This window comes from Theropithecus gelada, chromosome 7b, assembly GCF_003255815.1.
Source record: "Theropithecus gelada isolate Dixy chromosome 7b, Tgel_1.0, whole genome shotgun sequence".
In the NCBI taxonomy this organism is placed as follows: Eukaryota; Metazoa; Chordata; class Mammalia; order Primates; family Cercopithecidae; genus Theropithecus; species Theropithecus gelada.
In genome coordinates this window covers 33,449,118-33,471,222 of record NC_037675.1, presented here as the reverse complement: position 1 = coordinate 33,471,222, position 22,105 = coordinate 33,449,118, and the positions used below count along the sequence as shown (strand labels likewise).

Here is a 22,105-nt window from a genome sequence, read left to right as displayed (position 1 = left end):
ACTATTAAAATGTGGCTAGTGTGACTAAGAAACTGCATTTATTTTTAAATAAATAAAAATTTTATTTCATTTTTATTTATTTAAATTTAAAAAGCCACATGTAACTAGTGGCTACCATATTGGGCAATGCAGTCAACACAGTTATTCTATGTGTTATTTTATAGTAAAAATATTAAATGTTTTGTTTAAACAACAACAACAAAAATAACCAACTTGTGTCTAGGAGACAACTAGAAGATACAGGAATACATTAGTCCACGACACCTTTACCTAAAAAGCTGCAATGCCTGCAATATTAGGCCCAAGTGCACATTTTTTACACATGGTTTCTATACTTTGGCATAACTATTCTAATTTGGTGAGTTTCCTAGATACTAGTCCACATACTAGCAAATAAATAGCTGTATACAAATAAAGCTATATCTTTTGTGCAAACTCTGCAGAGCAGGTCCGAAAGAAAGAATAATAAATGGAATAAATGGAAGGAAGAAAATGGGAACTGGAACATTGAAAGCAGGATCAGGTTTTTGTAAAAGGATAATCAATTATTCAGCTCACTGAGTGGATATGTAGTAATTAGGAAGCTCATGTTTTCTTCTTACAAGTTTTGATTATATCAAAATTACTGTAGCAACAAAATATCTTATTTTCTCATACACCAGCCAGTATAAAATTTAGTCTTGAGGAATCAAGACTAAATTAGCTAAAGGCTAATCTGACTTTCAGACCCGCACAAAGTAGGAGGCGTATTTGTTTGTTCATAAGTATTTCCAAATTCCAATCCACTTGCAAATATAAAGCAATAGAGTAAACTAATTTTTTCCACTACCAGATATTAGATAGACAAAACATAATAATAAACCACTTTCCTCATTTATGTTATTTTCAACATTTTACATTATAAACAAGATACAGTAAACATATTCATATAGAAGGGATTTTTTTCTATATTTGGGATTTAAAGAAGCTTTCTTAAAGACCAAATTGGCCCAAATTGTAGCATTCTTAACAGTAAAACTATAATTAACCAAGGCCCTCAGTTAATTGGATTCCTCCCTCCTTCTACTTTTTAGAAGGAAAAAAAGAAACCTCAAGAAAAGATATTGAAGGAAGGGGCAAATTTGCAATGTAAATCTCCTAATACATCCAAATCTGTTACTCTTACTTGAAAATGATATTGTAACTGATGACTTCAAAAACTTCAGTATCCTTAATCCTGAGAAAGCTTTAGGTACGTTCAGTACTATGCACTTGAAGTTTGGAAGAGAAAGTGTACCAATACACAGTAAAAAAAAAAAAAAAAAAGTATAATGAGAAGTCAAATTTATTTTTATCACATCCTGTTAACTAAAAATTTCAAACAAAATATGCCCTGCCCCTTGCAGGCCTTGTTAATTGAGGCTATATTTCCTATATTTCACTGTGTTTTAATGACCAAAACCAAATTATAGAGGAATGTATTTTGATTGGCAGTATATATAAGTTGCCACAAATCAATCTCTCTCTCTCACACACACACACACACACACACACACACACACACACACCCCAGCTCACCCTACCAGAGTCACAAAATCAGCAAGCAGTATTTAGATTGGGATAGAATCATAATCACAACTACTAACATGTCATGTAGCATCAGAGAAATTTCAAAATTCTTCTAAAGAATGATCTTGATTTTTACAACAACCTTCAGAGGTGAATGTTTACAGCTAAGGAAATTAAGGCTCATAGAAACTACTGAGTTGCCTGGTGTCCAACTTCTAGTAAGTAGCAGAATCAGGAGCAGAACTAGGCCTGCCATCTCCAAATCCTGGGGGCTTTTCCACTCTGCCTCTCCTGGAACCAGCCAGCAGGCAAGAAGGAGGCATGAGGGTAGGCATGACAACTGACTATCACTAATTTGAAGAACTCCCATTCCAGCCATTAAAAGCTGGCTGATACTAAAGAGGCATCAAGCTTTTATTGCTCTCAGTGTGCTTCTGAAATCTCTGATGCAGTTTGAACTAAATTAACCACTATCAAGAAAAGGGGCCAGGACATCTCAATATACCTTATAAATTTGGGAAGACAGCCCCAATCTAGCTTCAAGAATACCTTCAACTATTTTAGCCGTTACTACCTACTTGCTTGGAATCTAGTTTGTTCTACTTAAACTAGATTATCAGTCCTCAGGCCATATGACTCAAGGTAAAAACTGGCAGTTGATTAGCAGGGCCTCTTTCTGAAGCCTTTCCCTTCCCTCTTCATGGGACCAGAGCTGTCTTCTCCAACAGAAAATCTTTTCCAAGATGGAGTCTAGCTCTGATGCCCAGTCTGGAGTGCAGTGGCACTATCTTGGCTCACTGCAACCTCTGCCTCCTGGGTTCCAGCGATTCTCCTGCCTCGGCCTCCTGAGTGGCTGGGACTACAGGCGTGCACCACCATGCCTGGCTAATTTTTTTTTTGTTTGTTTGTTTGTTTTGTATTTTTAGTAGAGATGGGGTTTTACCATGTTGGCAAGGCTAGTCTCAAACTCCTGATCTCAAGTGATACATCCACCTCGGCCTCCCAAAGTGCTGGAATTACAGGCATGAGTCACTGCACCAGCCTGGTATTTATTCTTGATGTAAATGGAAGTGAATGCATTATTTCTCCCAATGACATTGATTTTTAATGCCTAACTTCTAATTATAGAAAGCCTTTGTAGAGGGTAAAGGAAATTCAGATATTAAAAGAGCAGACTGGAGAGTTAATTTGTCAAGGTGATGATCTTTCCTGCAATCTCATCTTCTACCTGGGAGTGAGAGCTTCCCCAAAGTTCCTGATGCTCATGTATGTGAGGAAACCTAATGTAAACAAGAATCCAGGTATCTGTCTTTTGCTAAACATTGTAGAATCAAGATTGTAGAATCAAGTATGCATTGCTAATATCTCCCTTTAGAATAATATCTCCCTTGTAGAATCAAGATTGTAGAATCAAGTATGCAATGCTAATATCTCCCTTTCTCTCTCAGAATCTTTCCATTTTGAAATCAGGAAAAAAGTAAACTGAAAAAGCACTATGATACAGTATACTACAGGTATTAACTTGGAGTCCCCCATGAATGGGTTTCAAAGGATGTCTTGATATAGTATGCAAAATATTGCTGGCACGTGTGTGCAACATTTATAGATAGTTTATGGTTTACATCATATTCTCAAAAAATTACCAATCTAAAAAGCTTAACACAGACTTTAGGATTAGGAAGACCTAGTTTATATTCCCAGCTCTACCACTTTGTAGTGGTGTGATTTTAGGCAAGTAAATTACCCTGTCTGTACCTCGGGTCCCACACTAGAGGGCCAGGTATTAAAGATTAACTGAGATAATACATGTGCTTTGAGGAAAACAAAGCATAAAGGATTGGTAGCTCACTCATATTATTACTGGAAGAGTAAAGGACTTGAGAAACTTTAAGAGGAAGAAAGGGTCTTCACCCAGACGCAGAAAAAGTAGATTGGGGATCAAGGCCACAAACTTGGAAAAATTTACAGTTTGCTTAGGATGTACTTGGTTATTGTCACGAAATGGTAGGGTTAGAAGGTACTCTGTAGTTCCCTCCATTTACAGTGAAGAAGCTGAGACCCAGAAGAGGGAGGCATTGCCACATTATAAAGTTAGTAATAAGAGGAGGATGCCAGATTTTGGTTCTAGTCCAGGCAATTGAGAACGAAGAGAAGCTGCCACTGAGGTACTGTTATTCAACTACAAATGAAAATCACTCAACTTTACCTCATTTATAGATGTTTTTCCTTCCCCGAAAAAGGACCTTTGGTCCTGGGCATCATTAATCAAAATGTTCAGTGCATTTCATTTCTAGTTCTTCCCATTTGCTGTGCTTACTACAGAAAAAGCAATGTGCATGGGTAGATTTGTAACTGATTTAAATATGTCAGTATACTTGTTTTAACCTTTGAAACCAAGACTCTCACTGTAGGAGCTGTTAGATAGAATGCCATGAGTGAGCACATCCTCTCACTTGGACAGAAAATGGATGTCAATGAATTATTAAGTTGCCAACTAGTCCAAGATGGAGGGAGATGCATAATTCTACTTTCTCTTAAACATGATTACGTGATACACTGATAATTTTGAAGAGTTGAATTAATAAAAGACTTTCAAAGGGTTTCAAAATTTAACTTGACCCAAATTTTAGGTTATATTAACTGGAGTCTGCTGTCTTTGAAGAAACTTAATTAAGGTTACTCAACATCTCATTCTTATTTTTTAAAAATGTCAAATTTTTCTCTGGGTTAATTCCAGGAAAATTCTGCTTTTTTGGCCAAGTCCTAACCCCAAAGCTTCTATGAACAATTACGCTAATTTTTAAATACTAGTGAATACTTGCGAATGAAATGTCCTTGGGAGGTTATGGTTTTTTTAGTACACCAGTGCCACTTAGAAAGAGCAGAAGGAAAATTTAAAATCATAACACGAGGATTCAATTAGTTGACCAAAATAGAATTTACAATTTTATACAAAAAAGTAGGAGAAACTGCCCTTAAAAAGCTCTTAGTTTTGTTTGAGGAAACTAGAAAACAACATATGAAAAAAGCAAATAAGAATGCAAGGTAGTAAACACTGGTGCTAAATTATGTATCAAGAGACAAGGTGCTCTCAGAGCAGTGCAGGCTGAGTGTGCATGAAGCTTTTTAAGTAGAGAGATGAGTTGTTTGCTAGGCCTTGAATCACTGGTTTTAAGTCAAATAGGGCTGGGAATAGTTGTAAAGGTGAAGTTCATGCTGTGATGTCTAGCTGGGGTCATAACATGGGGAGAGGGAAACATAATCATCTTAAATAGTTTCATTTCAGAATAAGATTTTTTTTTTTTTGCTATCTTTGGCTAACAAATCTATGACCACAAACAAATAATTTAAGTGTGATGAGTACAAAAATACCACATTTGCTTTTTAAAATAAAAGTAGAAACCACAAAATTCTATCAAATAAATACATTGTCTTTATAAAGCCTTGTGGTTTAAGCGTCAGTAAACTTGTTCTGGAAACCTGCAACACATTCATGGAATTGCATTTTTAAAGGTGTACTGAATTTTAAAATAACCACATTAAACAGTTATAAAATATTTATACTTCTGATCCTGTGGCAGACAAAAACAAAAACAAAAACAAAAACAAAACAGTTGCTTGTAGATCTATAGGAAATGCTAAGCCCAACAATCTTGAAAATTAAAAAAAAAAAAAAGATGTCTACTAGCTCTAAGAAAACTTACCATTTTCTAACAATCTATTCTTACAAGTCTATAACTTAATCTATGACAGTAAAAATAAATAGTTTTTGAAACACAGATATCTCAGGTTTAATCTCAGGTTTATAACTACTAAGAAGAGATACATGTAGATCACAAGAAGCAGAAAGGAGAAAAATGAAAAGGAAACCTTGTATCCTACATATACAAAATAATATCTTCTGTATTAATCCACACAAAGTTTAGATTCATTTTTATTTACCTAGCTCGTTACTCATTATAAAAGAGCATAATCCAACAGATTATGGGATAACTACAAGAATTAACACATTTATATAGAATTGAGCACATCAAGTACATATGGTATTTAACAAATAGTTTTTGCCATTATAATGAGGTAACTGTGTACCCACTTATACAAATTCTATATTTGTCTATGCAAAATATTGCACAGAAAATTCAAATAAGCTAAAATACACCATCTCTGAATCTCTTATAGTAATGACATCAAGTTATCAACCAACATAATTTACCTTTAAATATTCTTCAATGCATTATATATAAAATTGCAAATAGAACTTTTGAGGTGAGGCTTTCTCCCTCAAATCATCCCTAATTACAAAATGTCCAGCACATCTAGGAATCTGATTCACACCCTCAGATTTCCAGTACAGGTATGGGAACTAGCTTTCCCTAAGGAAGATCTGCCAATTATTTACAAGTCTATTAGTTTGTATGTATCTAATCAACAAAATAAAGGGAACAAGTTTTATGCTCATTGTCTCTGGATTTCAAAGTCATACAAATGTATCAACACAGATATGAATATAGAAATAGAAATATGAATGAATATAGGGATAGAAAAAAATAGCTGGAGTAGTAATATCTCAAATTGAATGCTGTGTCCATGATTATGTTATGATAGACACCCATATAAAAATAAGGGGAGAACTGGCAGGGCACAGTGGCTCACACCTGTAATCCTAGCATTTTGGTAGGCCAAAGCGGGTAGATCACTTGAGGTCAGGGGTTCAAGACCAGCCTGGCCAACATGGCAAAGCCCCGTCTCTACTAAAAATACAAAAAAATTAGCTGGGCATGGTATCACATGCCTGTAGTCCCAGCTACTCAGGAGGCTGAGGCAGGAGAATCGCTAGAACCAGGGAGGCAGAGGTTGCAGTGAGCCAAGATTGCATCATTGCACTCCAGCTTGGGCAACAGAGTGAGACTCCATCTCAAAAAAAGAGAAAAGAACCAGAAAACCTACAGAAGGATTAACCAGCTTGGCTGGCAAGATGGTTTAACCAAGCAGATGACATTTTAGCTATGATTCAGAGTAAGTACAGCAATTTTTCCAGGCAGAGAAGTTTGGGGTAAAGAATGAGGTAATTTCCCAAAGAGAGAAGAAACCATATTCCAAGGTATGGATTTATGAATGAGCATGGCTTGTTAGAGGCGCAGGAAGGAAAATGTCAAGAGAGGGAACAACAGGCCAGCTGGTCTAGATTTTCAAGGAACTTAGAGGCCATGTCCAAGAATTTGGACTGTGGGAGGACAGATAGAAGTTAACAGAAGTAAATGCTATACTTAAATGTTTTATGAAACACATTTTATTCCTAGTTACTTCCAAGATAGGAGCATAGACACATACATAAGACGTAGTCTCCTATGTGGTATTATTTGAAGGACTCAAGAATCACCCTTAGTGACAATCTCTCTCCTCATCATGCCTGACTCACTATTACAGAAATGTTCCCTTTGCAGAGGTAAATGTTGAAGATGCAGCCATTGTTAACACTATTGCTTGAATTACTTTATAGAAGCTTTTAATAGAAATTACATTTTTGGAAAGAAGAAAAAATGCAAGAAGCACAGAAGACCTTCTTCATAATTTGTCAAAGGCCAGTTTGTCAGACTTTTGAACTCATTCTCCAGTAGACCTTATAATCATTCCCTCTTTCTTGAGAGAACAGCAGATCACTTCTCATACTGAATTTCACATATTCCTTTTCAATTTAATGATATACTTGGCAAATCTTCCTTATTCAAATAATGAAGAAAATTGGTACATTAAAGTATCACAGAACAATAGAAGCAGCTTACACCAAAAAGCCCACTGATAACAGCCACATTGTTAAAGTGGACAGAGAAGAGATTTCTATTCTGTTCCTTTTTATTCTATTCACATTTATACAAAGAAAAAACAACCCTCAGCCCTAATACCAACTGACAAGAGACATATAAGTTCAGTTTGAGCCTGATGAGGGCAAATTAAACTGAGAAAACCAATTGCCTCTAACTCCCCTGCTTGGTGTCTGGTCTGATGAACTTTTTCTTGCCTCCCACTTCCACCACCCAAGCCCAGCTACTCTGCATCACTTACTCAACAGCCTCATAACTGTCTCACATCTCTCCCCTTTCCAGACTAACCTGAACACACTTGCAAAATCATCCTAAGACATGGTTTTATTTTACCACATTATTACTTTGTTTGTGGGTGTCTTTATGACTACTGTAATCAAGTCCAGACTTCTCTGAGCCATTTTAAGTTTTTGTGGTCCTTCATAATGTGTTTCCACCAGGTTCAATCATATGTATATACCTCCCATCATGCCTTGGATCCAGACAAGAAAAGAACCATTCCGTCTTTCATATCCAAAACACCTTTGCCTACAAAGATGTTTGTATCTCCCATGACTATATAAAATAGCCACATAAGGCCCTGCAGGTGGTACACTGTACAACTTCAACAGGTGCCATTCATATGTAACCTGCAAAACCATAGATGGGCAGCCCTGTGCCTGGACTGCTCTGTAAGATGATTTCTAGTTCAATGAGGAGTTGTGAAAATCAAATGAGAGAGAAATATTTGTCTTATCTGGATTGGGTTTTTCTTTTGTATTTGAAAAGTTAAGATAATAACATAAGATAGTACATTTAAAGCATATAGGTAAGTGTCTGGCATGTACTTATTTCCTTCCTTCCCTTTGCGTATACTGACTTTATGAAGTTACTTGAAAAACTGAAGAAGTTCAAACAAATCATGTAGAAGCCCTTGCTCCTGAGGAAAAAAAAAAGTGTATTTAAATCCTTGGCTGTCTGTTTGGAAGGAAGGGAGAATAAATGGAACAAGCAAGATGTAACCAAAAACCCTCTGCTCTGAAGCATCTCCTTCCAGGTGCTGTCAGCTTTGGCTATGCAATGGAATCATCTGGGGAGTCTTCAAAAGACAGATGCTTGGGTCCAAACCCAGATTCTGACGTGACTGCTCTGGAACATGGCCTGGGCAATGGTTTTGTTGTTGTTGTTGTTGTTGTTGTTGTTTTTGAGACGGATTCTGACTCTGTCGCCCAGGCTGGAGCGCAGTGGTGCGATCTCGGCTCACTGCAACCTCCACCTCCAAGGTTCAAGCAATTCTCTGCCTCAGCCTCCTGAGTAGCTGGGATTAAAGGCACCCGCCACCATGCCCAGCAAATTTTTGTATTTTTAGTAGAGACGGGTTTCACCATCTTGGCCAGGCTGGTCTTGAACTCCTGACCTTATGATCCACCCGCCTTGGCCTCCCAAAGTGCTGGGATTACAGGTGTGAGCCACCGTGCCCAGCCAGACAGTGGGTTTTTTAAAGTTTCCCAGGAGACTCTACTGTGCAGCCAAGGGTGAGAACCATGGTCTCTACAAATGCCACAGCTTGAAATCAATTGATTTGTTAACATTTTTCATTAAAGATGTTCATTTCTTGTTCCACCCACCTCCATGTTAGGATACTAGTCATTCACGCCTTACTTCCTTTTCACTTTAATTGTATAACATTTCCCCTATTTTGAGATGTAAAATTTTGAAGACAGCAGGGTGGGCAAGGTACTAACATAGGTACCTTATTCAAGGTAGCTATGACACCCCTACTCATAGGGACCCCAGGACTTCATCTATGTCCCCATTTCAAATTGCTCACATTCCTACTTATGATGAATTAAAATACACATAGGTTGGATCTTCTTAATAAAATAAGCCCACCACCCTCACATTCGTTCCTCTTAACTGTCTAATGTAAGAAAACCAGAATTTTTTTTTTTTTTTGAAACGGGATCTTGCTATGTTGCTCATGCTGGAGTGCAGTGGCTATTCACAGGCATGATCCCACTACTGATCAGCATGGGAGTTTTGACCTGTTCCATTTCCAGCCTGGTTCAGCTCACCCCTTCTTAGCAGCCAGATGGTCTTCTGCTTCCAGGAGGTCACCATATTGATGCCGAACTTGGTGTGGACATCCGATTGGCATAGAGCACTACTGCCCAGGACTCCTGGACTCAAGCAATCCTCCTGCCTCAGCCTCCCCAGTAGCTGGTACTACAGGCATATGCCTCTGTACCTAGCCAGAACTATTATACTTTATAGCCACTCAAATTTCTCACATCCATAGAAGGGTATGAAGCCAGAGCACCAAAATAGAAAGAATATTAGACTTAAGGCTCATAATACATGATTTGACTCCCAAGTTGATCACTTAACCTTTTGAGACTCAGTGTCCTCATTTCTAACAGAGGGTTATTGTGAGGATTAAATAAGATACTATAAATAAAACTCCTAGTGTACATTAGATACTCTATGAATTCAATTGAAGTGAAAACTCTCAAGGCAAGGAAAGAGTTAACTCACATACTCTCTCTGGTAGATGCCCCTAAAAATATCTAATCCTGTGAGACCACAAAAACAGATGGCTATTTGTTCAGTGAGAGCTCATGGTGATGTTATTAAACCAACATCTTTAAGTAACAAGCCCCAATAACACTTCTCTAATCAAAGTAATGCCAGTTTCTTTAGATTTTTTTCAAAATCCTTTTATGAAATGTATTACTTTTCTCTAAACTGTTTTCACTATTTCTTTCAAATTGCAAAACCTGTGATAATCTTCAGTTTCCATGCTACTTTTGCTAATGAAAAATTACACAGCTGTACAATCTGTTAGATTGATTGAGCCACCTCAACAAATAATGCTCCCATTCTGAGCTCTAAATACATTAGTGCATATGGCTAAGATTCATGTATAGCCAAAGATCTTCCACAATTATGTGCCAGGAACCACCAATATTAATTTTTCTATATCTTAACCAAGAGTGTTCATAAGTAGTCCAAAACAGGTGGTAGGTCTGAGGCTTATATCACCTCTCCAAATCATGATGAAAATACATTAATCATTCAACAATCAAAAAAGGATTTATTTAGCACTTAGTCTGTTTTCCAGCATTGGATGGGGAAGAGAGAGAGATAATTACTCAACAATTAATTGAGATAGATTTTTTTTCCACATAATTGGGTCTTCTAAATATCTAAAATTAGCCATTCAAACATCAGACATCCTTTTTATTTCAACCATTTTTCTTAGTTGGTGATACCAAATATTCTTACACAACTTAGCACTAATTGTAGAAAAAGCATTTCCACTAATAAGCACCATAATGAAACCACACTCTCTATACACTTGACCACTAGTATCCAGCTTCCCTAAGAAGACACCCTAAGGAAAACATAGTCAGTTATTCAGACTACTATAACAAAACACCTTAGACTGGGTAATTTATAAACACTAGAAATTTATTTCTCATAGTTCTGGAGGCTGGAAAGTCTAGGATCAAGGCTCCAGCAGATTCTGTGTCTGGTGAGGGCTTACTCTCTACTTCCAATATGGCACCTGGTTGCTGCCTTAGCTCCCTGGAACCTTTCTTTATGAGGTCACTAATTTCATTCATGAGGGTAGAGCCCTTATTATTTAATCAGCTCCTAAAGACCCCACCTCTTAATCCTATCACACTGGCAATTACGTTTCAACATATGAATTTTGAGATCATAGCACCCATCAACCATAAAAAGGATTACAGTCACAAATCTGGGCTTTGGGAAAATAATAAATGTTAACATCCTCATACCCATCAACAAATACATCAACCTCATCTTCCAATTTTCAGAGATTTGGGATATGCTTTTGGGGTTGCCAATTTAATGGGTATTTCATGTAAATTTTAATCCCATATAAGAATTAAAACAATAATGTTACACAAACAGCACCAGATTACATTTCCTTGCATAATATGTTCCAAAATTAAAGTATATATCAAATATCTTGAGGAAAGTTGGGAATGGCCTAAAGCAGTCACTATCAAACTGTTCTGGCCTTGACTCAAAAAATACATTTTTACACCATGACCAAGAACTTGGTTTTAATTAAACCAAGTTTTACAATATAGCACTTATCATTATTCATGAAATCCTTTTCTAATTCATTATTTAGCTCTTTAATTCACTAAATTAATTTCACAACCTGATAAATGAGTTAAGATCTATTTGTTGAAAAACAGTGATCTAAAGGGCGAAAATGAAAATAACTACTCTTTCCAGAAAATAAAGATACTTTGTCTTCAATGTTAAACCAGGGCTTATAATATTTAAGAGGTACTGGAAACCACTCAAAGATGGTGTGAATTGAATGCTTCAGGCTTTAACACACAGTCAAGTTAACATTAAGATCAGAATCCAACAAGCCAGTAACTTTTAATGTCAGAAGTTAAGTTCCACTCAGAGTTCATTCTCCTTATCAAAAATTTATGAGAATCCAAGGGCATGTTTTAGATATGCCCATGAATCAACCCTGGCTGCTGCTCACTATCACAACTATGGACCCTAGACTCCACAGTTGTCACCTTGGTGGCACCACTGCCATCTGAGGCAACGCTTACTAGTTATGCTCCAGCAGTAGGAGAAAGAGAATAATCTTTCCCTTTTGCACCTGCTGAACAAGGGGAAAGTTGGCTTCAGCCACTGGGGAGGTCCTCCAAGTCACAACCATAGCCCTTTCCCCTCATTAGTTATCCACACTGCCCTGGTGCCAGCCCAGGTTCCAGGGCTGGGAACATACTGTACCACAATTCACCATCCCCTTTCCTCCCCCCACACTGGGGCAGACTTCTTGTCCCATGGTAACAGAGAATCCTCTCCCAGGAGCCCCATCATCCTTGGACTTCCATCATCTTCAGTACATCAGGTCCATCTGATGTCCTAAATCCCAGCTGTGGAAAGGATTCAATCCTTTTTCCCAGTAGGCCCTCCAGACCACATGTGATCACTGGGTATGTGCATTAACTTCAGATGTCAGAGGCATCACAGTCTGGGTACAGTCCAGTCAGAACATCTTGTAAACAGAGTCTCTGTTGACTACTCTAACTTTGAGAGTCACGTCAAAATCAAAGATACAGACCCAAATCTCATGTGGAGGTAGCTTAGGACAGAATCTATCTAATGGGGGTTTTCGGGGAGCTGATTCCAGAAAGTCACTTCAAGACTTCTGTCTGTTATCCAGCCTATGCTAGCTAGTCTACACCTTGCCTCTTTCCTGCTATCATGTTTCCAGGAAAATAAATAATATTCTCCCTGAGACGACTGTTCATCAGGAAGCAGAGATACCTACTTTACCTTTTTAGCACCCAAATACATTCACCCAAACCAGTGGTCTCAGTTAAAATCAAAACCTTTTAAGGTTCTTGATCTGGTTTTCCTGTACAGCACAGCTTCTGAATCAAAAGAAGGGGGAGAGATTCTAAATTTGGTTCAGCTGGTTTCTCATACTTCTTACTGAAGAATATCTGGAAGCTAAGAAGCAAAATATGTAGGTTGCATTTTCAGTTTTAAAACTAATGGAAAAAAATACTCAGTATATTTCACTGTTTCCAATTTTTAATCTCTGTTTTTATTCACTCTCAAGAGCAATCACTTCCCCATGGGAACTTTATAACAGTTGTCTGTAGCTCATTCTGGAGGTAAAATTTCCCCTAAGAACTTGGAAATAAGGGAGATAAGAGTGGTCTCTGGGAAATAGACTTTAGGACCAACGCAATGACCAGAAGATAAAGTCACTTTTAAAGAAAAAGAGTGGCTCTGGGTTTAGAAGACCTGAGACTATGCTTATTAACCAAAATCATTACCAAAGAAGGAGTACAACAAAAAGGGGGATGTGAGAGGAGCCAGGCACAACCATTTACAGAAGAACAGACTTTCCTGGGCAGACTCCCCAGGCAAGATCCCCCAAACTTCTGAACTACTCACAGACCCTTCCTAATGGGAGAGCACCAAACATATTGGGCCTTGATTCATCCAATGCCTTTGTCCTAATTCAGTCCTCACTGAGCAGCCTTCCTTATGTGACTTGCTGTGTAAGCCTGTCTATGGTGAAAGAAGGCACTGACCACATAGGCTTGGACTCACCTATACAACCACAGGTGTGAACTGAATCCTCTCTAAGTGCCTGGCTCTGTCCTAGACAACAGACATACAATAGAAAACTCAACAATTCAGGTCCTTAGGGAAAACACAAACAAGCAAATAAATAAGTAACTGCAGCTAGTGATAAGAACCATTAAAAAATAACAATAATAAAGGCCACGCCTGTAATCCCAGCACTTTGGGAGGCAGAGGCTGGAAGATTGCTTGAGCCCAAGAGTTCAAGATGAGCTTGGGTAACATGGTGAAATCCTATCTCTACTACACAGAATACAAACATTTAGCTGGGCGTGGTGGCATGCACTTGTAGTCCCAGCTACCTGGGAGGCTGAGGCAGGAGGATCTCTTGAGCCTGAGAGTCAAAGGTTGCCGTGAGCCCAGATTGTGCCACTGCACTCCAGTCTGGGTGACAGAGACCCTGTCTCAAATAATGCTAATAATAATAATAAAGCTAGGTGATGGACTAGATAATGGCTGGGTGGTAGGTGGTTTAAGAAGAGGGATCAGGAATGGCTTATTTGAAAAAAAAAAATGACATTTAATTTAAGAGCAGAGACAAAGCCTACCCCAAGCATTTGTTTCGTTTTGTTTTGCTTTGAGAAGGAGTCCTGCTCTGTCACCCAGGCTGGACTGCAGTGGAGCAATCTTGGCTCACTGCAAGCTCTGCCTCCCTGGTTCACACCACTCTCCTGTCTCAGCCTCCCAAGTAGCTGGGACTACAGGCGCCCGCCACCATGCCCGGCTAATTAGTAAAGACGGGGTTTCACCATGTTAGCCAGGTTGGTCTCGATCTCCTGACCTCGTGATCTGCCCGCCTCGGCCTCCCAAAGTGCTGGGATTACAGGCGTGAGCCACTGCACCCAGCCCCAAGCATTTTCTAAAAGCATTTTCTAACTACGCTTTTTAAAAAGTCATGTATTGACACGATGGTAGAGAAGAGCATGATGAAAAGACTTAGAACCAGCAATGCAAAAGGGAGTATGAAGTGTGTAGACAAGTTAGGTAATGGGTAGATTCTTTTTTTGTGCTTGCCCTTCATCAAACACAGCTGAAGCCCTACTTCCTCACTGCCAATCCCTGCCCAACCCTCTCCCAGGTTTGCACCCCCAGATGTTAAACATGACTGTGCCTCTGGCTGATAGCTTGGTGAGGATCCAGAATCTGCCATGTAACAATGGGGAAAGAGAGCTTCTCTGCAGAGGGAACAGGAAAAGCTGTCAGAGAAGAACAAACCCAATGCTTCTTTGGAACTTACAGTGAATCTGGAGCTTTATGAACACGGGGAAAAGTACAGGAGCCAGGATCAGAGAAACAGCCAAGAGCAGAGCCACAGGAAAAAGCTTTAGTTTTACTGTAAGTCCAGTAGGAAGTAAGTAAGTGACATGACCTCATTTGCATATTTATTTTTATTTTATTTTTTTGAGACAGAGTCTCACTTTGTCACCCAGACTGTAGTGCAGTGGAGCATGAGCAGCCTCAACTTCCCAGGCTCAGGTTATTCTCTCACCTCAGCCTTCAGAGAATCTGGGATTACAGGTGCACACCACCATGCCCACCAATTTTTGTATTTTTAGTAGAGATGGGGTTTCCCATGCTGCCCAGTCTGGTCTCAAACTCCTGGACTCAAGCAATCTGCCCATCTCCGCCTCCCAAAGTGCTAGGATCATAGTCTTGAGTCACCATGCTTGTTTACATATTTTAAAGATCCCATTGGCTACTGGGCGGAGAATAAACTGCAAGGCTAAAGGTAAAAGAAGCAGCAAGATTAGTTAGAAAGTTCTAAAAGTACCCTAGGCAAGCAGTGATGTGGCTTGACTAGGATGCCAGCAGTAGTGTTGGAGAGAAGAGAGTAACTTTAGGGCATATTTTGGAGATGGAGTCCCAGGACTTGTTGATAGACATGTATGTGGGGTGGAGAGTCATGCTTTGGCTTAGCAGAGTAGTGATGTTTATGGAAACTAGTAAGATTGGGCTCTTTGATGGGCTTGAGATGTCCACTAAAGGCACAAGTAGACATTAAGTTAGGCAGCTGGGACTCCTGGGAAAACATTGAGATGAATATATAAATTAGGCACTTATCTGTGCCTAGATGATCTCTAAAGCCATGGGCATTCCCAGCCTTGAGGTGGTGATTTTTCACGGTAAATTAATAAATTGGGTAACTTATTAAGGTAGTGAGAGCCAAGCTAAGATGCCCCAACACAGCTGGTCATCCCCAGTGTGGGCCTGCCCATCTGCTTTGCCAAAGGCCTCAGTTGAGAGCTGCTTCTACAAGGTTGTTTTGTTGTGTTTCCACATATAAAACTCTGTGCCCAAGTTCCCCTTTATTCTTAGGGATCAACGTGGAAATCAGAAAAAGTGACATTTATTTAAAATGTTTTTGAAAAAATGCATGACAGTGCTTATTTGGTGGAATAAAGAAATATTACACAAATAAAAGAGAAACTTAAATAAGCAGATTAAGCGATACAACCAAACACTTGTGTAGACCTTTTCTGAGGCCACATGCAGTAACCAGAGCTCCTTGACTTTGAACTCAGTGTGGAAAGGCTCTATTGGTTAAGTAACCTAACAAAACAAGTACCCCAAAAAGTCATGATAGACATCCTAGAATAAAATGAACATAGGGCAATTTATATTTATCCCCTTAATAGTTATTCATTGAGTAATTACTATGTAATTACTGTGTTGACTTCATGCCCTCCTGGGGCTCCTTTCTCAGCAGAGGAGACAGACCATACTAAGGGATGGAGCTGATGGAAGTGGGTGTGAAATACCTTTTGACCAAGGTAAGAAGGTGATAGGCAGTTCCAACAAGAAAAGGACCCTTAGTTAAGCTGCCCCTAATGGGGCAGCTGGGCTCAGGATCTGCTGAACCAGCCTGAGAAGGCTGAACCTTCTCTCCTCTAGGCTCTATGCTTCATTTTAAGTGCCCATCTTTCCCCCTCAGGCTGATGGCTGCATCCTGTAAACCATTTAAGTGTTAAGATCCAAGAATGCTTGACTTTTCATTTCAGATTATGTAGGATGAACCAGTTTAGGTAAAGGAAGTTTCCTTAGTATCACTTCCAATTGACTAGAAATTTACCATGGGGTTTGTGGCCAGTGCCCTGACTGGCTATAAACATGTCTTGCTCTGCAGGTCACTGACCTGAATGTGTATTTCCCTCAAGGACCTGGGAGAGAGGAGTGACTATGGCAGGACAAGGTTCACCTTATCTTGAAGTCCCTAGGCCAAAAATTTTATTAGTAGCACTCTTAACTAGCACCTCCATTTCATTATTGCCAACAGTCAGGCTTTTAAAGGGCTTCAGAGGCTACAGACTTTTTTTTCAATGTCTGAACTTCAGATGAGTTGTCATAAAATCACCTTTGTTCTACAAGATGCATTGTGCCTGGATGAAACAACTCATTATAAAAGGAGAACATTGCCCTTCCCCACCATGTCAGAATTCAGTGTTTGCCACAAAGGCAGCATCAGCTTCAACCGAAGATAATAGTCACATACACATACTCACAATCACAGCTGAGTTTGATATTTTACCTATGACAGTCTTTTATTAAACCCTTTGTAAGAGATTTTAAATACTTTTATTCTTTATAACTTATTTGGATAACACTGCACAAGAATGCCCCTCCCTTCCCCCATTTCTCTGCACTATCACCAAAGGCCAGTTGTATTCTAGATAATCAGCACATAAAGTAAAATCAGAAAAGAATTAATTATTTCCATGTTTACCTATAAAGATAATGGTTTGAAACCTGTTACTGTGTTTTTCTTCCTGGACAATTCCTCATTGGAAATTACAGAACACAGGCTCTAGGTGCCACAGCCTTTTGAAAACTTCTATCCTGAGAGGATCACAGACCTTGCCTTACCTTTAGTTGAACTAGATGTACATCCACATGTTTGCTGTCCGAATCCTGCTGGACTGAATAGGTTAGGTCTCGGACCCTCTCTGAGGTCATCCGGAGCCAGGTCTCAATTTCAGGTAAGTGGAGGACAATTTTCCAGTCAGCCCCTGTGTGTAGTGGGGGTGGCTTTTCATACTGCTGGTCAGAGTCCATGTCCTTCATTGCCTCTTCTCCCTCACCCTGCTCCACAGTGGGGGTCACATTGATGGCCATGGGTGAAGCATCAGTAGCCATGGGATCCAGGTCCTGTGACCTCAGGGGGGAAAGTGTCACGCTCATGGTTAACATGGAGAAGTCTAAACCTCACTTCTTTCCAAAACAGCTGAAAGGCAAGAGGAAAGAAGAAAGCAAGAGTCAGTCAAGATTGCCAAATAAAGAAATGATACTTCACAGAAGAAACAGGATTTCTAAATTAAGCCAGATTTCTAAATTAAGAAACCATAGCTCATAACAAAAACAGAAAGAGGTGTTTTGATTTTCTACATGGTAGCCCCAAGAGCCAGGAAATAATATGAACATAAAACCATTGTGATATTGCCTACTACCCCCCGCCAACCCCATCTATTTTTCCCTCATTTCTTAGTAACAAAATCCGAGTTTTTAGCTGTTCATATTCCTGCCCAGAATTTAAAACTACATCCCCCATCTCCTTTGCAGCTAGGTGTGGCCATGTTCTGGCCAATGAGTGGAACTGTTGTGTTGAAATTCTGGGAGAGCTGCTTACAGGGAGCTGACTCAATTAGGAGGGGCTCCCTTTATGCCCTTCTACTTTCCTCCCCTTCTTCCAGCCTGTAACGTGGACTTGATGGCTAGAGCAGCTGGCAACCCAGACCCAGAAAGGCCTTTGACTATGATGGGTGGAGGATGGTGGAGCATGGAGGTAGAAACACGGGTCCCATATGATAACAGAGGAGCTACCATACCAGGTCTGAGTGCTGCCCTGTATTTCTTTTATGTGAGAAAAAAGCCAAACTTCTATCTTGTTCAAGCCATGATTATTTTGGGCTTTTCTACTAAAAGTATCCAAACATCATTTTGACTATAAAATCAACATATTCAATACATGGGACAGCTACAGTGGGAAGATGTTCTAATTACAAAAAACACTGAGCTGAATTCAGGAGATGTTGCTCCTTTCTATGACTTGTTAGCTAAATAATAACCTGTGACAATCCCAAATCTTTACTTTCCTAGAAAATATAAATCATGGATTGTACTGAATAGATCTAATTAACTTTCAATCTAAATTATATTAATATTTGGTTATATGGAATTTTTAGAGGTTTCTGGAATTTTAAGGGTAATAAATTGGTCTGAAATACATAAACAGTAAAATATTAACCAAATAAGTTAAAATAACGTAAGTGTAATTCATCATAAAGTAAGGTTGGGTTTTAAGATAAATTTAATTGGTTTAATTATCCAGCTATTAAATTTATCTCTCTTCTGGAACCAGTCTAGTATAATAACAACTTTTAGGCTCTTGTATTTTAAAATAAATAAGCACTATTTTTAGTCTTAGGAGCAGCTTTTTCCACTCAAGGCAATGAATTTCTTTTTCTTTTATAATTTTTTGTCTGGTTCTACATATTCAAGTTAGTTTATACCGTTATTCCCCCAAAGATCAAAGGTGACCCACCAAAAGATCAGAAATTAAATGTGATTGTCAAAAAGTAGTTCATATTTGTATAGTAACAAATATTCAACAACAGAAGCAAAATTATCTTTACATACCAAAAGAGAGGTGAAACTTTAGAAACGCTTCCAATTTGACTGGAAACATGTATCTTTCCATACAGGAATGAGGAGTGGAAATAAAAAAGACTTGTTGAGTTGACAAAAGCCTTAAGACTAAGTCACTGCTATGACATATTTTTTCAGAATCTTTCCAATACTGCAGCATAATCCCTTTCTCTAATTTCTTAAGCATCTAACTTTTGAATTAAATGATGAGGAGAAGGCCAGGCGCGGTGGCTCACGCCTGTAATCCTAACACTTTGGGAGGCGGAGGCGGGCGGATTACCTGAGGTCAGGAGTTCAAGACCTGCCTGGCCAACATGGTGAAGCCCCATCTCTACCAAAAATACCAAAAATTAGCCGGGTGTAGCGGTGGGCACCTGTAATCCCAGCTACTCAGGAGGCTGAGACAGAAGAATCGCTTGAACCCGGGAGGGGGAGGTTGCGGTGAGCTGAGCCAAGATGGCACCATTGTGCTGTAGCCTGGGCAACAAGAGTGAAACTATGTCTCAAAAAAAAAAAAAAAAAACAAAAAAAACCAGAGAGAATTACAGATAAATTTTTAAAACAAAGTTATTTGCACAGAGCAAAATATATGTCATAAAGTAGGTTTACCACTTTGATACCTGCCTTAGAGAATGGCTTCAGGCTTCAATTAGATAGCCTCCTCCACCTGATTGCAAAAGGCAGAAATCCATACCCCACACTTTTTTCTTTCCCATGAATATAAGGCAGACACCCCACATTTTTAACTATGCTTGTATTCTGTTTTAAAAGTAATAAGAATACTAGACCCAGCTATTAAAAAAAAAATTAGAAAATAACAAAATTTCACTGAGAGGGATAAAACTCCAGGAAGAGTAAGCTACCATACCACTTCTTCATAAACCATACTCCAGCCTCAGGCTGATTCCAACTTCTCCAGTTTTTTTTTTTTTTTTTAGACAGAGTCTCACTCTGTCACCCAGGCTGGAGTGTCGGCCAGGCTGGAGTGCAGTGGCATGCTCTCGGCTCACTGCGAGATCCACCTCCCGGGTTCACGCTATCCTCCTGCCTCAGCCTCCCGAGTAGCTGGGACTACAGGCACCCGCCACCACGCCCGGCTACTTTTTTGTATTTTTAGTAGAGACAGGGTTTCACCGTGTTAGCCAGGATGGGCTCGATCTCCTGAGCCACCGTGCCTGGCCCCAAATTTTTAATATTTAGAAAAGATTATTAATTGAGCCACTGCCCTCTGGGGGTAAGTTTAGAATCACAATCCTAGAGAAGGAATCTGATACATAAAGGTTAATAAGGTTTCTAGTTCAAGAACATAGAACTGGTTATAAAGGGAGACACTGGTGTCACAACGGTTTCCTCTTCTAAGAAGCCAGAGTCATTGAAACTAGAAAACTGAATGCTGAGCCAGGGCAGCATACAATGAACTGTTTAAGCTACACTCACACATACACACTCGCCCACAAAACCCTGCCCCAAAGCCCTGCACAACTGAAAAACAGTGCTTAGTCACTGTGTTTTCTCTGAAACTCCTAAGTCAAGGCAGGGCCTTCCTTGGAATACACATCCTACTGTAAACTAAAAAACACACTAAAGAATTAGCTCAGTGCAATTTATGCCCCAACTTGCAACATTTCCATATACACCATTATGTGCACTAAGCACACTGCAGTTTTATATGATTCGGGGCAAAATGCTCCACACATTTCTTGGCCTCAGTTTCTTCATCTGTAAAATGACAAAATTGAACTAGATGGCCAGTAGGATCCCATTTGCCCTAAGAATCTGTGATTGCCTAGGGTTATTTATCCAGAGATTTGGAAGCTCTTGGAAGTTTCCTGCCTATCCTGAGAGCTGTGTAGCTACTAAGTGATGGTCTCCATTTTATCAAAGCATACAAGTATTATTGATAGATGTGTCCTACTTAATGAAAAAGAATAAATTGCTATCATGAAAAAAGCATTTTGTTAAGTCATCATTTACACATTTTTTGTTGCTAATTCTTCCCAGAGGAACAAACATGGGAGATTCTCCCCTCTAGAAGTCTGCCACTTAAGACTGACAAAACAGATGTGGTTATATACGTAGAAGACAAATCAGAATAAAATAAAAATATGAAACAAAAGCATAGCTGGAGAGGAGAGGATGTGCATCCTATGTGAGTAAAGTACAAAGAAATCTTACATTCAAGCTGCCAAAGCAAAATTTTCCTGTAACTATAAAACTTTTACCTAGATGCTATGTTTCCACATTTAACTGATCGGACTATACACAAGAGAATTTCTATAACCTGCAGAAATAAAGCAAAGTGTGCTTTACTCAAGTTTCATTTCAACTTCTATTTACTTTCCCTCACATATATCTTTGCCACTAGGAAAAGAATGGTATATGTATCATTAAGCACAGCAAGCCTGGGTAGTAGCATAAAATGGATTAATTGCCCATTTTCATGAAAAGAAATTACCACATTTTTCAGTTGTTAGTAGTAGTTCACATTTAAATGTAGCATATATGGATGGTCATACTCTATTTCTGATTTTAACAGAATCACATCTGATTTTAAAGATAAATTATAATTTTTTTTAAATGCTTCCCATTGTGGAAACCTACAGTAACAGTCTTTGTGAATATTTTTCTTGCCCTTATCAGGATTATTCAAGTTTCTTTCTCACCAAGCTAATTACTCCATTTGAATGCAAACAGAAAGCAGGAAATTGAGCATAAGTCTATATTTGTAAATAACATAAGTTTTGAATTCTTTTTTACAAGTCATCTTGCAATAAGATTTCTTTCTAGTCACAGAGACGTTTTTTAAAAAGCTTAGACTACAAGTTCTGATAGTGAAAATAAAAAAATTTGACTAAGTGCACACAGGCACCCACCAAGTTGCAACTCTGGCTCCAAGATGGTGTGAAGGGAGTGATCAGCCAGCTTTTTGGAACCCAGTGACCTCTCATCTC

At 39.0% G+C, this 22,105-nt stretch overlaps 1 protein-coding gene across 1 annotated transcript in view; it reads right to left on the bottom strand.

Annotated features, from left to right (window-relative positions):
• The window catches only part of AKAP6 (A-kinase anchoring protein 6), a 516,267-nt gene that overhangs the window by 391,996 nt on the left and 102,166 nt on the right, over positions 1-22,105 (bottom strand). The window contains exon 3 of the mRNA XM_025392877.1: positions 17,376-17,733. Coding sequence (XP_025248662.1) covers positions 17,376-17,699 — 324 coding nt within the window. The 5' untranslated portion in view covers positions 17,700-17,733. The remainder of the gene's footprint in view (positions 1-17,375; positions 17,734-22,105) is intronic.